Source organism: Motacilla alba, chromosome 2 (genome assembly GCF_015832195.1).
Source record: "Motacilla alba alba isolate MOTALB_02 chromosome 2, Motacilla_alba_V1.0_pri, whole genome shotgun sequence".
Lineage (NCBI taxonomy): Eukaryota > Metazoa > Chordata > Aves > Passeriformes > Motacillidae > Motacilla > Motacilla alba.
Genome location: NC_052017.1, coordinates 140,184,738 through 140,204,775, shown reverse-complemented (window position 1 = coordinate 140,204,775; position 20,038 = coordinate 140,184,738). Strand labels below are relative to the sequence as shown.

At 41.8% G+C, this 20,038-nt stretch overlaps 1 protein-coding gene across 1 annotated transcript in view; it reads right to left on the bottom strand.

Annotated features, from left to right (window-relative positions):
• Window positions 1–2,471: 2,471 nt before the first annotated feature.
• The window catches only part of FER1L6 (fer-1 like family member 6), an 83,663-nt gene continuing 66,096 nt past the window's right edge, over window positions 2,472–20,038 (bottom strand). The window contains exons 35-41 of the mRNA XM_038162824.1: window positions 19,258–19,400; window positions 18,610–18,698; window positions 16,599–16,697; window positions 14,927–15,168; window positions 14,442–14,605; window positions 13,144–13,244; window positions 2,472–8,972 (exon numbers count right to left, since the gene is read on the bottom strand). Coding sequence (XP_038018752.1) covers window positions 8,786–8,972; window positions 13,144–13,244; window positions 14,442–14,605; window positions 14,927–15,168; window positions 16,599–16,697; window positions 18,610–18,698; window positions 19,258–19,400 — 1,025 coding nt within the window. The 3' untranslated portion in view covers window positions 2,472–8,785. The remainder of the gene's footprint in view (window positions 8,973–13,143; window positions 13,245–14,441; window positions 14,606–14,926; window positions 15,169–16,598; window positions 16,698–18,609; window positions 18,699–19,257; window positions 19,401–20,038) is intronic.

The following is a 20,038-nucleotide window of genomic DNA, read 5'->3' as shown; positions in this document are numbered from 1 at the left end:
CAGCAGGATGTGTGACATGACCTTCCCTTGTGTAGGGACGCATCCTTGATGTAGATGTTACACCTCGAGGCTGACAGATGCTTGCATGCTAAACTTTGAAATCTTACCTCAGGGACATAAAGAATTGATTGTGCCATATAACCCTCTAAATATAAATGGTTGACTGAGTCTGGGACTAAACTTGGATCTGCACCTACACCCCTATGTCCTAACCAAAGAGGTTTGATTGGTAGGGGTATCGAAACAGCTTGCTCTGGGTCAGTGCTGCTGCACAATCTGAGCTCAGGAGCTTTCTCTCCACCCACTGGCGCTCTGAATTGCTCTGCTGCGTACTGATTGTTCCTTCTTCCAGCACTGAAATGCTCTTGACTAGGAGGGCTCCATTCTACAGCCAATGACTGCTAAAATGCTTTGTGGCATCTCCTGCCCCATCTCAGTATGTCCCATAACGTGTTACTTGCAGCCAGAGCTCACATCCAGGCTTGGATAAGCATCTGCAGGTGTCCTGGTGAGGATGGGCCGGTGAGGTCCTTGCAGCAGGTGCTGCAGGGGTGGTGGGATGAGCACAGGCAGCTGACTGTGCTGCTCTGCTCTGCTCCAGTGCTGCCCCACCTTACCTGTGCAAAAGGGGCATCCCATGGGAGCCCTGCCCTCATGTCCCCAGGGTGATGCCTCTCCATGCCACCCACTGCTTCAGATCTGCACCATGAGAGCCTGATGGGAGAAATGGATCTCCAGGGCTGCAGTCACACTGCAGGAATTTAGAGAAGGTGTTAGGTTTTTTTTCCAGAGAGGTTTCTTGAGGCCTTTTTTATTTTTCCCAGCCCTCATGTTGAGTCCTGCACTACAAAAGTCTGGAATGAAGTTACTTACAGCTTTTTTATAGCAGAGCATTTGATCACAATGGCTTTCTCTTTTCTGTGCATTCTGTTTCTTCCAACACATAAAACTGTGAGAAGCACATATATTTGATGAGAACCAACGGAGGATTTTTCCCAAAGCCTTCAGCAGCAAAGTCCCTTACTCTCAGTCTGCTGACTGTTTGAAATCCAGCAGTCTCAAGCCCCCCACACACCAGGAACACAACTCCCACTGTGTTCAGCAAGAGCAGTACTGCTTTCCTGTGTGATGCTTTGGCACAGAGTCATTTCAGTTTAATGTTTAAGCTGTGCCAGGGATGATTGACCACACAAGCCATATTGTGTGTTAATTAGTTCATTGAGCATGAATGCTGTGGCATCCCAATGTTTCACGGGCTCTGTTCTGATGGTGGGTCTCATTATCAGGTCTTTGCAAGGTGTGAGCAGGATGCATTGCAGCTGCACACAGTTCAGCACATGCCTTGCAAATGCATGCATACTCCACTTGGTTTGCTTCCTTTTCAGTGAAGTATATAAAGTTAAACCAACTCACAAGGATTCCTGAATAAAAGATCTTATTGCCCTGTGATGACAGGTATCTTCATAGATTAAAAAAAAGGAGATCACAGTCATGCACATTCATATATCAAGAGCCTGGTAAAAGCTCTCAGTTAATGTAATTATAAGCAGTGCAATCAAAGAGCTGTGTCATTTGAAGTACTTGCCAGCTGCCCAGGTTAAAAGAACATTTTTTGTTGACAAATTTGCCTTGCTCTCTCAAAAGCACTGAATAAAACCACCCCATACTGCCTGCTTTTCTGATACAGGGATCATCATTTATTTAATTCAGTTACGAGAGAAACTGCCAGTGGTTTTGAATCAACCATTGCCTTTGAAAAATGTGTAAAATATACTTAACTGCCTACAGACCCATAGAGCTCAGACGAAACCTGGTCGTGTAGGGTTGAGCTATTGCTGTCATACACTGACCCTGATCAGCTCTGAGGAGCCCTGGCATCATCAGAACCTGTCCTCAACCACACATCCCACAGGGCAGCCTGCTTCAGTTGATCAGCCTGCTCCTGTTGGGATCAAGCTGCTCTGAAACCTGGAAGTAGCAGGATCAGCTGTGAAATTTGGAGTTGGTTCCTCCTTTATGCTTCTGCTGTGGGTTGGAATGTGCAGGAGCTGGGTTCCAGGGCTGGGTCTGATTTGTGCTGCCAAACCGGCTCATAAAATGCGTTTTCGGAAACTAAATTTCACTTTTCCCCAAGCAGGCACGTGTCCCAGTCCCAAGGACAGCAGAGATGTGAACCACCTGATTTTATGTTTTAATATACAGCCAATACCTGAAGAAAGTTAATAATACAGGTTCAGTAATTAACATGCTGTGAGTACTTGGCCTCACAGGAAGCAATGATGAGCACAGATAAACCAAGTGTGTGTCTGCTTTTCATTGCTTGTGGAAGAAGAGCTTGTTCCATCAGTACTTAAAATGAAAGAAGAACCCAAAAGGTTGCTTTCTTTGAAAGAGGGAACAACTTGTCTGCTCTTGCAGCAGTGGGAACAGGTGGAACAGGGGAGAAGAAGCAGGAGTTTTAGAAGGCCACTTGGCATTGGTGAGTGTTTAATTTTAGTAGTGAGTGAGATGAGAGCTGATTTGGAAACCTTGTCTTTTGATCAAGGGCTGCAGGAAAAACTTTGTGCCCTTGAAGGATGCAGAGGAGAGGTCTGAAGGCAAGGACTCACCCAAAGGTAATTAACAGGTAGGATTCATATCACTTGCTCTGCTTGTCCTTCAGCCCCACTGGATGGGTTCAATTAACAAAGCGAGGTGTGATCAGCAGGGCTTGTTAAATATTGCAGCCATTACAAGACCAGACTCAAACAGAGAACTGATATTTCTCTCACAAGGTGTCAGTCCCCCAGCCTGTCTGGGAGTCCTCAGGATGCTCACAGGAACTCATGAGGAACTTCCTTGCAGGGTAGCAGAATGAATGGGAGTAAATTCAAAGGCAAACCTGCCACTTTTTTGTGAAGTTAGTGAAATGTAAGTGATTGCAGGAACCAGGGTTTAGTTTTGTGTGCAGCGAGATCATTTTCTTCCCATGAATAAATTAGCATATCTGAATAATAACCAAGTAGAACAACCTTTCAGGCGTTTACCAGACCTCTTTCATTCTGTGCCCAAAAAAGGTTTTGTGTGTGGCATAAGCAGGGGACTACCTGGGGTCTGACACAGACTGAGACGCCACAGGGAATTCAATCAGCACCCCAGTGACCACAGGGGCAGCAGATCTATAGGTGCAACTTTCCTCTTTGGCTGCAATGGGAAGACCACCTTGGAAAACCTAACATCTGCTAGGAAATAATTTGCCCAACATAGTAATGAAAGGCTTTGGCAAGGGGGAGTTCAGCTACACAAGATCTCATGCTCTGGAGTGTGTTTAGAATACAGGCGCCCAAAGACTGATAGAAGAACTCAGCTGCTGCTGGGTGGGCAGATGACTCTGATGGCTCACAGTCCAGACAGAGACACTAAAACCAACTTCCCATCAGTCTCTGCTTCCCTTTCCATAAATCCAGCTGACTTCTCAAACCACTAAATGGAAATGGAACCACTGAAGGTAATCTATAAAATTTTAGCTCCCAAACTAGAGATATTGTGTGGGAAAATGAGGTTTTTGGAGGAAAAGATGCTTTGGCTCTTGACCTGAGGGTCTGTATGGGCTCTACAGTCACTTGAATTTTAGAGGACAGTAATAGGATTTGAACTACAAATATAGTTCTTCCCAAACTTTCCTTTTTTATCTGCCTGCACAATCTTTGGTTTTACAAACTGAAAAGGCCCTGACCAGAACCTGTGGGGACAGTAGAAAGCATTAAGCCTTTCCATCTTTCCTCTCCCCATCACAGATGTTATAAAAAAATAAACAAATACACTGACAAAGCATCCCAGCTTCACTTTCTGGCTGAAAAGTCTTTCCTGTCCAAAACTCCAACAACAATTTTTACAGCACATGTGTTGGCTCCACACTGCAAAGGTCTGTGGTAGGCATGTCCTTCAAGGGCACATCTATCATCAGTGGTAGATGTTGAGCCAGGATCACACAGACAGCACTGGTTATTCAACTCTCTTAAGGTTCTATCATGGCACTGGAAGGAAGAATCAGAATGCCTGGCTTTGAAACCCATCCTCCATACTGTCACATTTTAAATATCCAGTCCATGAATGCTCCTCACAAACAGCTACTGCAGCTCCTTGTGCCAAGAACAGGAAGACTTGGCCGTGGTGCATCAAAATCCAGTTTCCAGAGCCATGTGCAAATCCACTTTATGGTCATAGATGCTGATGGAATATCTGTGTGAGCTGCATACCATCAGCATTCAGTCAAAGCAGAGCTTGGGACATGCAAGCCATTTCCAAATAAAGAAAACAAAGGGAAAGAAATGCACTAACTGAGCGGAACAAATCCTCCTAAAGTGTTGCTCTTGTTATCACTCTTTTCTTAATAAATTGACTTTTCTGTACTGTCTTCACCACAGTTGTGTTCCACACACTAAAACAGCCTTTGAAGCTGCTGTGGTGTAGCACCTTTGCACAAGTTGTGTGCATCCATCTGCACGGTGGGTGCCAGCCCCGGAGAGCCGTCGGTCAAAGGCGAAGCTGCTCTCTTGGGTGAAACTATTCACACACCAAGAGCCAAGAGCACATTGACCGTGTCAAGAGGCTTTTGAAAAGTGTTTTGTTAAGTGCTTTGGTGAGGTTTTATTGCTATGGCTAATTAAAAGTTCATCACAAGCACTAAATGCAGCCAATATTTATTTGCTGTACGGTCATATTGACAGGCCAGTGCTTTGTCAGTATATTAGAACTGTGTGCTGGTTTCTGGAGAGGATTAACTATTGCTTATCTGGCAGGGAAAAGAAACATCACTAACAAATAAGTAAACAAACAAATAAATCCTTTCTTGGCCCTTATATTGTATGAGTCTTTGCATTTGGCTCTCTTCCTAATATTTTTCTAAAATCTGGCATTAAGCAGCAGTGCAAAGCTAAACAGTGTGTGCCAGCATGCTTTGGGCACAACAAACCTGTCTGGATTTTCTTGTGCCTGAAATATGTCCCATGGCCCAGCAGGAGCTTGCAGCTGTAAGCACTGCTCGTGGGTGCAAGATGCCCTGACCCAGGATGAAGAGAGGAGAGGCAGGAAAGGAAGCTGTAGGACCAGCTGTAGCCACTTGGGCTGGAGATAGAGAAGTGGGTGAAGGATTCCTCTGAGATGTGTCCCAGGCTAGCTGACTGCTCTGGGCCAGGGATTGAGGATACAGAGACCCTCAATGGATGAGAACTTCAGAGAATGACAAAGAACTAAAGGAAAAGGAATCCACTGGAAGAGGGTGATGACAATACAACTATACTGTTTGACCAACCCACACAGAAGTGTAGACATCTGACATGTTTCTGGTCTGTATTTGTTATATAATTTTGTATATATCTTACAGTATTTCCCAGTCTCCAGTGAATCTCAATTTTGCCCACTAGTGGATACCAAATTTCTGTACGAACCTGTCTCAAAAGACATTTGGGAAAGAAATCTTACAGTACCTGTTGATATCACCTACAGTTCTGCTGTATTTTCAGTATCTGAATGGTGAGGGAAAATGTAGGCTGCACATGACATGTAAATGGGAGGTGATTTCCCTCCTCTCTGTCAGTCTCCCCTTCACTCCAGCTTCTGAGGCAGCAGCTGCCTGCAGTGCACTTGCAGCTTTCCAGCTGCTCCCTGGCAGGAGCCAGCTGCTTGGAAAAGAGCTCCAGCCACCCCAGCAGCAAAAGGAGGAGGCACTGCTGGGAGCAGTGTTCTCTTGTGCTGGGGGGTCAAGCACAGCCCTTTTGAGGAGCGGGTCTGAGCTGGGGTGGGCAGGTCACCCTGGAAGAACAGGGTGCTGGAATTAGCCAGGTAATGAACTGTCAGTGCCACCACAGAGAGTTCAGACAGGGCCACTCCAGTCAGAGGGAGGGAAGGAACATCCATAAATCTTTCTGGCTTGTTCCTAGTGAAGGAGGCCTCAGTTCCTGATGTGGAGTCCAGGAACCCCGGCAGAGGCATCCAGGAAGCAGACACAGATTTCTGCTAATCAGTGTGGCTCTGATTAGTCTTCATAGCTGCTTACAGAAGTGCTTGAAAGAGAGGCTGTCTGGAAGAGTTTATAAATTATCCTTTCTCCATAGAAAATACATGAAAATTTATTTGTTTGCTATTGAGACAGATTAATTAGAAAATGGAAATAAGAGGTGGCTGTCATACTCCAAATGTCTGGGAGGCTGGAACCAGATATTGGGTTGAGCTCTTCTCCAGTCACAAATAGCTGATAAAAAAAAGTATAAATTGGTCTGGAAGTAGACACTGCTCTGCACTTTGGAGCTGATGGCAAGCAGGATATTCAGCCAAGATGATAAAAATCCCTTTGGAGCTGGCAGCTGGCACACAGAGCAATGAGGAGCTCTGCCTGGCAACCAAAAACCTTTCTGTGACTAAAATATGAAGAAAGCAAATTCTTATATCACCTTGTCAAGGGCTTTCTTTCTTTCTTCTAAATATAAAAGTAATTTTAACGTTGTCATTTGTCACTCTGAGACCAATCTGCTGGGTCCAGTGCAGTTGGCAGACCGGGAGCAAGACACAGAACATTCTGCAAAAATCAGGACAGAGCAGACCACAGTCCATGGCAGCAAGAACAAACAAGCAGAGTAAGGACAGATGAACACAACAGCTGCCATGTAGCATGAAGACCTCTGACCTGACACAGTGGAAAAAATTCAGATTCATTGCTTTATGGCTGTCACAACATACTCCAGTCATTAATAATTATCTCTCATCTTTTGCACCAGAATAGTTTTATTTACTCTTACTGGAGCTTTTAAACTGCATTTCCAAAATTCATGGTATGATGAAATACATTAGGAGAAACAACATTCTGTTTTCTGTTTCATACAGGTTCACTTGCAAAATAGCACAAAATTGAAAAACGTGGTCTCAGAGGAATATGTCACAGACATGTGAGCAGAGACTGCACCAGACAATGGCCTGATGCAGAGGGATATGAGGTGAAGAGGGACTCCAGGGTGATCAGTACCTTTTCACATCATCTTGCAACATTCAACGGAGGCAGATTTAACCATGTAATTGTGTTTTAATTTCTTGGTCAAAAAAATAACTTCTAAAGGAAAATAGAACAGAAAAACTCACCCACTGCGGTCCTTTGCCACATGTCTAGCTGCAATATACTCACTCACATATCTGGATAATTTAGTTATATTTATTATGTATTTAGAAAATGAAATTTAGAAGGAAAGCAGAGTCAGGATCTGCTGGATGGAGTAGGGATGGGATGCTTTCAGCTTGCCTTTAGCCACCTGCCTCTGTCATCAATAGGATGGGGAAGAGGCACTTCTAGAGCAAGTTGTCTCATCCAAAATAAGCCTCTAAAATGCTTTTCAAAGGTGAGATGTCTTGTCTGGGGAAGTTTCACTGATACCCATTTTCCAGACTAATGCAATTACCTGTGTTTTAGGCCAGAGAACAGAGGCTCATTGCACAGCCTGCGCTGCCTGCACAGCCTTAGCAGGCCAGGTACAAGCAGTGCCAAACAAGCTTCCTTAGAAGTGGCTTCTGAAAATTATCAAGGTGCCTGCTTTTCCATTCCTGCACCCTGATTTTGCCAGAATTACCAGCATTTATAGGATCTCTTTGTGTTGCCTTTTGATATTTTGAAATGTGCAAAGGGTGCTCACACTTTGTGTGAGGGGTGCATGGTGGAAAGCATTTTCACAAAGGTTGTCTTTACAACAGATCTAATTGTGGGTGACACTGGAGGAGATTTGGATGGCTATTCCAAATTCATAACCACTCATCTGAAGGCCAAGTGGAATCACTGAGTTATCAAGCCTTGCCTTGTGCATGACACAGGTGGCAACATTTTATGTATTCTTAAGTAGGATAAGGATTTTCACATTGACAACAGTGTAAGGTTTTATTCCTTGTTTTCTTTAACACTCCATGGTTTGTTCTGTTCTGCAGTCCATCTCTTTTCCATTGCTCTTTGCCTTTGCTTTTCAAGCAGCAGGATTTTCCCTGTTGCCTGTCTTCTTCAAGGATCATTTGTTACCACAATGCCCATGGACGAGTCTTCATCTTCCTGATCCCTCTTCTCCAGAGATCACCAGCACATTCAATTTGCAGCTGAAAAAAATTCTTTCAGTCTCTGGTACTACATCCCTGTCATTGGCACTTAGTTCATTTACGAGTGTGTGAGATGTTTTTGTAGAGCACAGCATTTTTACTGAGAGGTGCAGGATAAATTCTACATGACACCAAATGAGAAAATGTAACCTTAGAGTTCTTTTAATAATACCTTTCATCTAAAAATAATAATGCCATTATGAGGTTACTGAAAAACAGTTTAAAAAAATTAATTACAAAACTATGCAAAGACTGTATTATACATTTATCTTTGTGTAAAGGTTTTGACCCTCATATTTAATCATTCATCTGCAATAATAAACACTTGACTGAGAAATTAATCTCTGCATAGCACTGAAGAATTTACTCTTAAATTCAATTTTAGGTGCATAACAACACTTCCAATAATAATGTCAATAAAGCTGCAGCAGTAATGTTGTACATCATTAATACACACCATTAGTGTACATTAATGTACATGAATGATAATGTACCTTAAGGATGGGTCTGAGTGAGCATTCAGAGAAGACATTCCAATATTCTGAGTGCTCCAGTTTCTGATGTGAATAGTTACGTTTCTTTTTACAAGGAATGAGATGTGTTTAAGGTTAATTAATACTTTTTGCCTTACTTATTTTTAGCAGAAATTTTCTTGATTGACTAGAATGAGAGCCATGATCTACCTTTTCCCTATAACTATCCTTTCACTAATTGCACCGGGCAGTGTGTAGATAAAAAGAACCAGGAAGATAACGAGAATAAGCAGAATTATGCCAATGATGATGTACTTCTTGTAATTCTTCCAGATCAGATGATACAAACACTTGAAAGGGTTTACAAACCAAGAGAAGGATGTGTCTGGTCGGCTAAAGGGGAAGAAAGAAAAAGAAAATCTTTTGTTAAGGCAGATCCATCTCTTTCCAAAGTTATCCCACTGCAAAATATATATTTGAGGCTAAAAAGGACCTTTAACTCCTTGGAACCCACTGCAGGGATTAGAGGGAATGTCCACCCATGTTCACAAGCTGTTGGGTCACTTTTCTTCCACCCATTACTGAACCAAGCTCCACACACAACTTGTAATGAAATTCCAGCTCACACATCATCAATCAATTTATGTCATGATTAGGATTCAAATTGAAAACAAGATCATGATAAACCCTAAAGAAGAAATGCAGGTGTCATAAACTTGAATACAAAAGTTTTTTAGTAATTTCAAGGAATTTAGCATCATGAAAGTGATGTGGCTCACAATGAGCCACTACAAAAAAATCTGATTGCACAGTGATAGCCAAGGTGCCATAACAATCAGAGCCAGCTCAGGTCAGGCATGTGGCCCAAAATGGTGTATTTTCAGAAGGAAATGTAACACAGGCCTCATGAAAACAGGAAATGATGAAATTAAACCCTAATGGTTTGCCTGTCTACATAAAGAAGAGCCACCTTCTTCCAGTGGAGAATATCTGCATCCCACAATCCAAGTTTTTTCCAAATGTTGCCCCATGTTGTGTTCTCCTCCAAACCCAGAAGTTTCTTCCCACTGTACAACAAAGCTGACTGCACACAGAGAGGAAAGCAATGTTCTATTTAGGGAAAATGTTGGCCTGGTGTCTCTTCTGGCATGACACCTGGACTGGGAGGTCACTGTGCTGCTGCTCTAACAGCCCTACCCAAGGCAGCATCTGCCAGCTTTTTAAATGGGATGACCTGATGAATGCAGTGGTGCTGGGCATCATTAACACCTGCAAAACATGGGCAGGTTGTCTTTCTTATCCAATGTCACCGTACTTGTGCAGATGGTGCAGCAATAAGAAGAATGAAATTAACTGAGGGTCACAAAAAGCTGCGGCCATGTCTCACTCTAGAAAGGTGTTCCAGGAATTCAAACAATGTCTCAATTATCTAGTGAACTCAGCATTAAGCCAGTGGAAGTCAATGTCAATGTGACAGAAAGTCTGTGAATATAAAAGGCCAACTGAATATCTTTTTATGAAAGACTGGGCTTTTTATTGAGGTGGAAATGATTCAGAAATAAATCATCAAATTAGCCCTCCAGGTTAAAAGGAATTATTAAAAAACTGGACACCCTGAAGATTAAAACTACATGAGGAACAAGACCTTTAGTCTGCATGTACCAACTGCGTGAGTGCTTTTCATAACCTTTAAAAGCTGGGGGAAGAAAAAAAAAAGCCAGACTGTTGCTTATTTAATTTGTTTCCTTTGCAACGTGGGCAAGAGAACTCATTACCAGTCATAGCAGTGTATTTATTATAATAGAGTGCATCTGGAAAGGCATCATGTCTTGATCAGCAGAATTGAAGAGATGAATAACCTCAAAGTGCTTTGGCCAGCAGGAAATTACATTCATTGAACCTTATTCTCGTTTGCATGTTCTTCTCTCTAGTTCACAGACATTTAATCTTTGTCCACCTTTGCTCTGGCACATTATGGAGTCTGCTACTGTCTATAGCTCCTAGAAAATATTTTTTTTTTGTTTTGATATGATTTTTTTTCTTAATGAAAAAGAATAATTTCACCCCAAAAAATGAAAATTTCTATGCTTCTCTGGGTGTTCCTACATGATGAGGAAAAAAAAATAGAGTGAATCTACAGTACTGGCATAGAGATCTGGAGGTCCTGAGAAAAGAGGTCCTTGAGATCCCCTCCTTCTGGAAGAGAACTCATTTGAAGGGTAGAATCAATTATTTTTTATCTCCCAGCTGATTGTGACTACTCTGCGTGTATGAACCACATATTGCATGATCTGGGGGCACTGAGCTGGTAAACTTTAATTTAAACTTTAATGAAACTGAGGCATGCTATGTCCTCAACTGTTAGTTTATTTTCTTTCAGTGCATGAGTGGCTAGCTAAAATAATTTTTACTATTCAGATGCTGATATTGCTTTAGTAACCTTAGGATTTATTCTGCCTAACTTTATAGCCCAGGTGCTCAGTCTGGTCCTTCAAGGGCTGCCTGCATGGGGAGAGAAAGGACCTTCAGGAGGCCAAGTCATCTCTTTCCCCAGCTCATATCTCAGGATATGTGTGCTAAGGATATGGGATGACTCCTCCACCTGTACCATGAGCAGGTACAAAAGGAGCCTGAATGTTTTGCTTCTGAGATGGGTTGTGTCAAATGACACTATCCCCACCTTACTTTTAATTTAATTGAGGCATACATCTCAGTGGAGATAGAATTATGTTGAGCCATACATTGGCTGTGTATTCACACCACAAAACCCACTGATTACTCAGTGCAAGATCTGGAGGAAAACACTGGTTTTGTGGCTTCTGAGTCAAAACACCTCCAGGCTGTGCAGCAGAGAAGAAGCCACCAGGCTGGTGACAACTTTTTGGCCCAGCAGCACATTTGCAGATAAAATGCCCTTGAACTGAAAACACAGGGAGCCCAAGGCAGCCATGGGTGCATGGGCTGGGTCTGAAAAAATAAGAGGAAAATAAGACAGTGCATCCTGTTGACAACCTTCTGGACATGTAATCCTTCTATTCCACTTGATACTCCCTCTTAAAACTCCCTAAGCTGATTGCTTTCCACCACATGTATTTCAGAGCTATCCCAGTCCTCTCTCCTCCAAAAGAGGTGCTTTAGTTTCCATTACTGGGAATCTTTCAAGCAGACACCTGTCAGGCAAAGCTCATCCTGCCTTTGGGTAAAGGGGTTGGGTGAAGTGATGGATTAAAGTCTTTCCAAGGCTAGTTTTAAACAATGCTCTGATACCTCTGATCTGATAATTCCTCTATGCTGCTTCCTCCTTTCTCTTGTTTATCCTGAGATGCATCTCAAAGCAACAAAATTAAATAGAACGTGTAATCATTACGATTATGACTAGTAATTGAAGTTTAGAAGCTTTCATAGCAGGAAATATAACATCAATTTCTCTTTTTTTCATCCAGCTCATAAAAAACCTGCTCAAGTGTTTTAGTAGAACTTGAGCCAAAAGAGATTAAAAGTACTGAATGCAAAAAACTCAGCTGACACTTTTTAAATGAGATAAATACTGAAAGATAAATTGCTCCTTCGAGATCATTTGCCTTTGTTAAAACACTTATCATGTCCTCATTAAAAAGTCTTATGATGAAAAAATAAGCGTCTTCATTCTTTGAGTATGAAGTACAATAAAATTAGAGATGGAAGTCACATCCTTTGTGTGTCTAAAGAAGGGCAATGATGCTGGTGAAAGGTCTGAGCAAGAGTCTTGTGAGGGAACTGAGGGAGGGAACTGAGGGAGCTGAGGGAACTAGAGTTGTTCATCCTGGCGAAAAGAAGCCTTCAGAGAAGACCTTATTGCTCTTTACACCACCTGAAAGGAGGCTGTAGCCAGGTGGGAATTGGTCTCTTCTCCCAAGTAACAAATGACAGGATGAGAGGAAACAACCTCAAGTTGCTTCAAGGTGGATTTAGATTGTGTATTGGTGAAAAATTTACTGACCAAAGGGGCTGTCAGGCATTGGAACAGGCTTCCCAGGGAAGTGGTGGAGGCACCATTCCTGGAGGTATTTAAAAGACATATAGATGTCATGCTTAGAAACATGAGTTAGCAATGGACTTGGAAGAGCTGGGTTAATGGCTGGACTCAATAATTTTTAAGATCATTTCCAACCTAAATTATTCTATTGTAAATATAATAAATATAAGCTAACTGATCTTTATAGGTAACCAAACTGAGATATTGACTGTATGTGTAAGCTATGATGATTTAAGATGTTACCACATGCCAGCTATGGAATGAGCTCACGTGTGAATTGCAGCTGAGGACAAATGCTCAGCAATGCAATTTATTTGGGCTTCCACAGGAAGGCATTGCAGCAAACCTGAAGGGGCTGCCAGCAGCCGTGCCAGCCACCAGGCCATGCACAAGCTGCACAATTTCTTGCTGAAGGTTGCAGCAGGAAAGAGAAGAAAATCCAGGAGACTAGAGAGGTGGTGTCCCGCAAGGAGGTCAGGTAGTTGCCCTTCCCCATCTCCTGCTGAATGCCCCTGCCCCAGCATGTTTAATGAGTATGCTCCTACTCACTTGGGTTTTTCCAAGGGCTCAGGCTCCTTTCGAGCTTTGCCTACTGGATTCTTCTCAGCTTCTTCTGCTGTGACCAAGTGAAACTCAGCTTCCACCTTGCCCTGATCAGAGAGAGAATATGTAAGCATCCAGTCCTGGCTTATTATCACTAATTCACAGCAGGATTTCTCTTGTGGAGAAATGATGGAACCAATTGAGGGCAAAGGAATTTGATTAAGGAAAATAAGAGAGTCTTTGCAGTTGAAGAGAAAGCACAAAGGAAAACCCAGGCACAAATGGCTGACTTATGCTCAAGGACTGTAGGAAACAGAGGTCAGATATTTTTTTCCAAACCCATATATGCATTTTCTGCTTCTTAAATTATCATGTAATTCATCTGGAAAAAAGTTTTCTATCTATCACACATCCTGGCAGAGCTGAATGTCTGTGCTGCTGACATGGACCAGATGTAATCCATCAGCAGGGGGAAATTCAGCCAGTCACAAGAGCTGGGGCCATTGACCTGTGGGGTCTCAGCTCACAAAAGGAAGATTTAAAGAGTTCAGTTACAATTCAGAGGGGATAAATAAAATCAGCTTTATAGAATCTGTGATGGATGAAAAACAGACAAATGACTTTACATATATTTGTGATTTTCCTACCCTATACCTTTGTGGATGGTATTAATCTGAAGTGTTGATCTGTGCCCACTGGCTGTGACTCAGAACAGAACAGGGCTGAAAGAAGGATGCCAATAAAAGTCATAAATGCGGAAGCAAGGGAGAGATCAAAGTGGACTGAGAGAAAGGGAATCAATTGTACTAGAGTTGAGAATAGGGAAGTAAATCTGGGATTTGGAAGTGGAGTTCATTCACTAAATCCATGGAAAGTACAGTCAGCTTCAAGCTGAATAAGGCAATGAACTTGAAGATGGCCCTTTTCATTAAAACATTATTTTTGCTGGAATAGCCAGAAATGTGAAGGAATGGTGAGCTTTAGGAAAACTGTTGGTGAATCAATGAAAGTCTAGAGACAGGGGAAGAAACTCCTAAGAAAGGACCAAAGCAGGTGAATTTATAGAGGGCCATATTACTGGAAATGAGTAGCTGGTAGCTCTTGGTCTGTCTATCCCTAGAGAACTGAGAGCACCTGAAAAGGCACTTTAGTACTCAGTTACCTGGGTTCTTCTGAACCAAATATCTGGAGAACCACTAAAACATTTGGAGGAATCTTATGCGTTGCCAGTGGTGGTTGTTCAAAATCCAAAATTAGCATATTAGTCCCAGAGAAAAGCTGTTCATCTGTAGTGAGCTGCTTACCGTGAGCTCCCCAGCCTTGATGAAAGGCCACCAGCCTCTGATGCGCTTCTGCTGAAATATGGAGATCTTGTTTTCTTCACTTGCTGCCACAACTGTGTCTAAGTCACAGCTCTTGGCTGTCTTTGCTGCCCGAGGGAACCCATTCAGGTCCAACTCAAGAGTGCCTGGAGAAAGGCAACATTGACAATTTGACAACACTCAGGGACCAGACAGACACAAAGACATTCCAATAGCAGCTTCCAGGTGAGATCCATGGAGGAATTTAGCAGCTGAGGACCTCTCTGTACTGTCAGTCATTCATTTGTGTTGCCCTAGCATTCTCATTCTCATTATTGGCTTCACAAGAAATGTGTGAGTTTGCAATGTGGTGCTTCAGAAAGAGAAAAGCAGAAGTTGGGGCTCAGACAGCACTCTGTGCATATCTCTGCAAACAGGGGTCTGGTGAGACCTCAGATGGAGCTCAGGCAGATCCAACGCATACTTACCCAAGAAATCATCTGAAGAGAGTCTTTCAAAATCCCACACCTGAAGCACCAGCTCGGCAGGTATTTTACGTTCTGTCTTTTCTAAGGAAAATATGTTTTCTCTTTTAGTAACCACCATTTGTTTCTCTGCTGGGAGGTAGTGGAACGGGAACACAAAGCGCCAGTTGAAGTTGCCCTCTCCTGTCAAGGAATTGTAATGTACATCTGTCTCCTGTTTGTCCTCTTCCAGGCCCTTTATCCACCTGCAGCAAGCACACAGTGGAAAGCATTGCTGTCACCAGGGGATCTTGAAATGTAATTGTCATTTGGTTTCAGGGCTGACCGTTTACTAATTCCTCCCAAACCAGTAAGAGACAACACAGTGTCAGGGGATCTTGGGACACAGGCTGCTGTAATGACCAGTGGTGATCAAAAGCTGATAATGAGAACATAGTTTTTATTTCAATTAGACCCCAAAGTACCACTTGGCCGGTACCAGTTTGCTATTGGCCAGGACACCTCTCTTCTTTGGCACAGGCAGTGGTGACAGCATCAGTCGTTTATCCAGCACTAATCACCCTGTATTGATGTTTTGCCATACTAAAAATTTCTGTGTCACTGTCTCAAGACTGATATCAGGGCTCAGTATTAGAGCCTAAGTTTTTTGCAGTTCCTGTTTGCAGGTATAAACATGGTGTTTGTATGGCTGGAGAAGTTGCTCTTGGCTTTTTTGTTCTTTCCTCTTGGTTTCTGCTACAGTGTGCGCAGTGTCAGATGTGCTGTGGTAAAAAGGACAATGCTTTCTTAAACATAATTTTCTCATCTGAAGAGAGGTAATGACCCAGGTGTGTTTTAGTTCTGTAGATGATTTATCACACCTTGAATAAAGATTAGCATTTTTGTGATGTATCCAAAGAGCAGCTTTTCCCCTGCAACCCCAATATTTCAAAAAGCAATTTTGAAAAATGGCAACAATCTGAAACATGGCACTGCCCCAAGTGCAAATCCATGCCTGGTGAGAGATACAGTGCCACATGCACTGTTTGAACATAATGAGATTTGTGTCTTCATCATTAAGGCACAGAAGCAAAAAGTGTCCCACTCCTGTCTTCTCTGTGAGACCACTCTGGCATGGATGGCGGCTGGCTCTCTATTTAATTCCTCAAATTTGTGTTCTCAAAGCTACTCTGCTACTGCTCTGAACACACAATTCATATTGGCATATTAAACTTACTCTCTAGGAGTGGAAAAATGGCCAGAAATCTAAGATCAGTCTGGCACCTGAGATTTTCAGTACTTTGTACTACCTCTCATGCCCATAATTTCCTCCCAGCCCTCCCTGGTACTCTTTTTTCTGATTATGTCAAATCTCTCTGCATCCCTGTAAGCTCTTACAGTTCAAGTTCTGTAAGTATTTGATTTCTATACTAAACTGTGAGCTTGGAGCTTGTTGTGTGTCATCTCTGCCTGAGTAGGAGCTAATGATTAGTGTAATTTTAGTTACTTGACTTTCAGAGGAAATAAAACAGGGCAAAAAGGGAGCAGTATCCAATATGGGTGAGTAATTTTGGCAGGCATTTAGTGCAAAGTGCAAAGGTCACTAAACATCTCATCAAATATTCTCACAACATAAATTTTTCCTCTGATTTTTGAATGAAATATTGCATGTTATTTTGAAGTGTGAAGAACTTACCCTTTTACATAGATATCACTTGATTTTTGCCCTGTAAAGATATTTTCATCTTCTAGAATGACATCCTCTGTATTCCAGATTATTACCCTCAGTTCATATCTGAAAAAGAAAAAAGAATTTTGTGTAAAGCCCTGGTCAGGCACTAATGCCAACCTCTATCAAACCATGTTTTTATAAAGTGAGAAATACTGTGCTTGTGCATCAGTCTCAGGCCTCTTCTGTTCACAAGAGTCTGGTGATAGAGTGAGGATGTTGGTTCCCCTCAGCTCATGGACTATAATGGACAACAACAGGGTCACTGCCAGCTTTGGAGGGATGGAAAATTCCTTGTTTTTTATATGTCTGTTCATTTTCAAGTTTTTTCACAAAAATACTGCAGTGGAACAAGGCAAAGTTGATCTGAAACACTTCACTGGAGCTGTCTCCAAAACAGTGATCAGCTTGCTAATACAGAAAAGAGTTCCCTGAGAGGTGCATTTTAGAAGAAATGCCTAAAAACATTGCATTTTGTGCAATCTAGGGCATTAAAGGGGAAGAGGACTGCTTGGAGATATTTGCATTTAAGCAGGTACAATCATCTTTAGAAACAACAGTTAAAGGAATTAAAGTTTCTCCATCCTTTCCACTCCCTATATGCAAACATTTATGGTGGTCATCCAAAGCTCTCAAAACTTGAGCTGATACACAGATATTGCAGGTGAGATAAAAATTTAATACTGAAAAATTTAGGTATTTCTTAAGTCATTGTATGAACTGAAAAATACATAAAAAATACAAACTATGTTGGATAACACCAACATACAGTTTCCCTGATATGACATCTTTGTCTTGGAAATAGCCTCAATCTCAGGGTGTGGAACAATTTGCTTCAGAAGTTACCAGATATTCTCTGTATCTGGTATCTGCTCTTAAGAAGCTCCATGAAAACCAAGCCTCTGCAATAGCCGAAGAAATTTGAATCTGCAATGCCCCACCTGAGTCTTGTTCAAAGGTCATCAATAAGAGATGTTTTCACAAAGTGTTTGATGTTTTATAGAGGCTGGAGCCTGTTTTGCTGCAGCAAAGAAGCATTCGTCAGCAGGATGTGTAACTTGTGTCTACTACATGTACTGGGTTTTTTTCTCAATTAATGCTCAACAGTATTTTCCTGTGCTACAGCAGACTACAAAAACGGCAGCAACAATTTGGTTTTGTGGGCTTGATTAGTTTTAAATCTTTTTGGATTGGAAAATGCATATTGTTAAGGAGTTTTATAGAAAGTTCTGGTTGGAAAGAAGTAATAGCTACATAAATTGTTTGTTTGTTTGTCAAATCAAATAATATAGGAATAGTACCTGATGATGCTTCAGACATTAAATTCTCAGGAAAAGCCTTGCTAAAATACAGGATGGGCTGAGAATTCTGTTTCTCATTTTAGTGTTTTCTTTACAATATTCAATTAGCTTGAACAACTATGTGCAGTATTGCATGTAAAGAAGCATAAGGAAATGGAAAGAAGCTATTCCAAACAGATCTCTTCTATCTGTTGCCGCTTTATGTGTTTCTTGATCTTATCCTTGGACAAATTGCTGGAAATCCAATACATGTAATGGTATTGCAGCGGATTAAAGAGCTCAACCAGGGTCAAGGAAGTAATCTCAGTGAAAAAGCTAGTGAAACCAGAATTAATTCTTGCAGCTCAACAAGCAGCTGATAACATCAAAATTACTTGCCTCTAGCCACCTGCAATCTCTTTACTATAAAGGATAAAGACATAAAGGATAAAAAAGGATATCTTTGAAAGAGGTGTGTGATAGCTCTTGCTGAAAAATCACCAACAGTTCTTTGAGTTGTTTAATGGAGGAAACCAAACTAAATGCTCCTCTTTGATTTGAAGTCATGTGAACTAAGAAAACTTTCCTCAGGACTGGAGAGGTTTGTTTTAGTAGTTCATTTTCCATTTATTTCCAGACACTTAAGAAAGACTCAGTCTTTATTGCCACTGTAGTGAGTGGAAAGCACAGAGTATTACCCTTTGGGTTTTCTTGGTGAAATGTCCACAGGGGGTCCTGGCAGAGGCATATCGTTAGGAAACATGTCAACCCACATCTGTACACGACCCTTGAAAACAAAGAGATAAACATGTCTGTACCCTATTTCACAGAGGATTTTAAAGGCTTTCAATGTAGTTCTGACATCCAAAATCTTCCTCTACAAGCACCAACCAGTTCACTATCCTGTAACTATGATTTAATCTAGGAACTTTCTATACAATATCTTCTTCGTGCACATATTCGTTAAATCTTTCAGGTATTTGGTGAAGTTGAAATAGAGCTCAAACACTGTCAGCTTCAAGGTAAAATCCATGCAAAAACAGTATGTGATGAACAGAAAAAAAAAAAAGAAAGCCACGGTTTAGATGTAAGCAGTGGTTTTGTTAACTTAATAAAGCAAAGCGTTTAAAAGTTGCAGTTAACCTTGTGTGATCACTGTGTATTTGGGTAAGTGGCTGTGTACACACATGGGAGACAGTTTCCAGGTTAACACTGTACAAGGTCTCACGTTTGCTGCAGCACTGGAGTGCTGGCTCCATTGCAGTTACAAATAGAAACCACAATAACTGGAAGGAATGAAAACTGCTCCTGGCTCTACCATCACCACCACCCCTGAGCTGCTCTACCTGTTCCATGCCTGGCTTATCCTTATGATAGAGGGGCCGAGTCTCAATGTGCTCTGGGACCAGTTTGTAGCCAGCTCCAGGGATTTCTTCCCAAGCACGTAAAACCTTTAAGGAGAGATGTTCGTATGATTCAACTGGCTCCTCTATAAGAAAGAGTAAAACAAAAGGAACAATGAGAGCTGAATTATAATATTGAACCCCTTGGAAATATGTTTCATTAGTTATTAGAGATACTCATTAAAAATTTGCTTGAGTTAAGAGGAAGGTTTTATGCATTCCAGCTAAATAAAGAAGGGCCTTGAAATATTTCTAATTTGCATAAATAAGGGGACCCATTGGGTTAATTAGAAGATTAGCACTCAGGCAGCAGTTTTCCTGTAAAATACAGCTAATCATTCCACTGCTACAGCATCAGTTTTAAATAGGAAGATGGAAGTAACATGTCAGTTATTCTTTTGGCAGAAAACTGCAAATTTTTAAAGCCTGTGAAAGACAAGGAGACTTGGATTTGACAAAGCTGACAGTAAATAGGCACTAGAAGTTAGCTATGCCTCCTTTTACCTTGTAATGGCAACAGCAAAGACCTTAGAGAATTGAATCACACCTCAGAGGAAGAGAGTTGAAGTCCATGGGCAAGAACATTTCACCTCCTGACCCTCTCACTTTGGCCACTGGAAGGGATAACCAGAGAATCCCAGAGAATAGCACCTCAAGGAGGGACCAGTGCTAATACTGAAAGTAGCGTGGATGTTCGAAAGCAGAGAAAGCCCTTTGAGTTCTT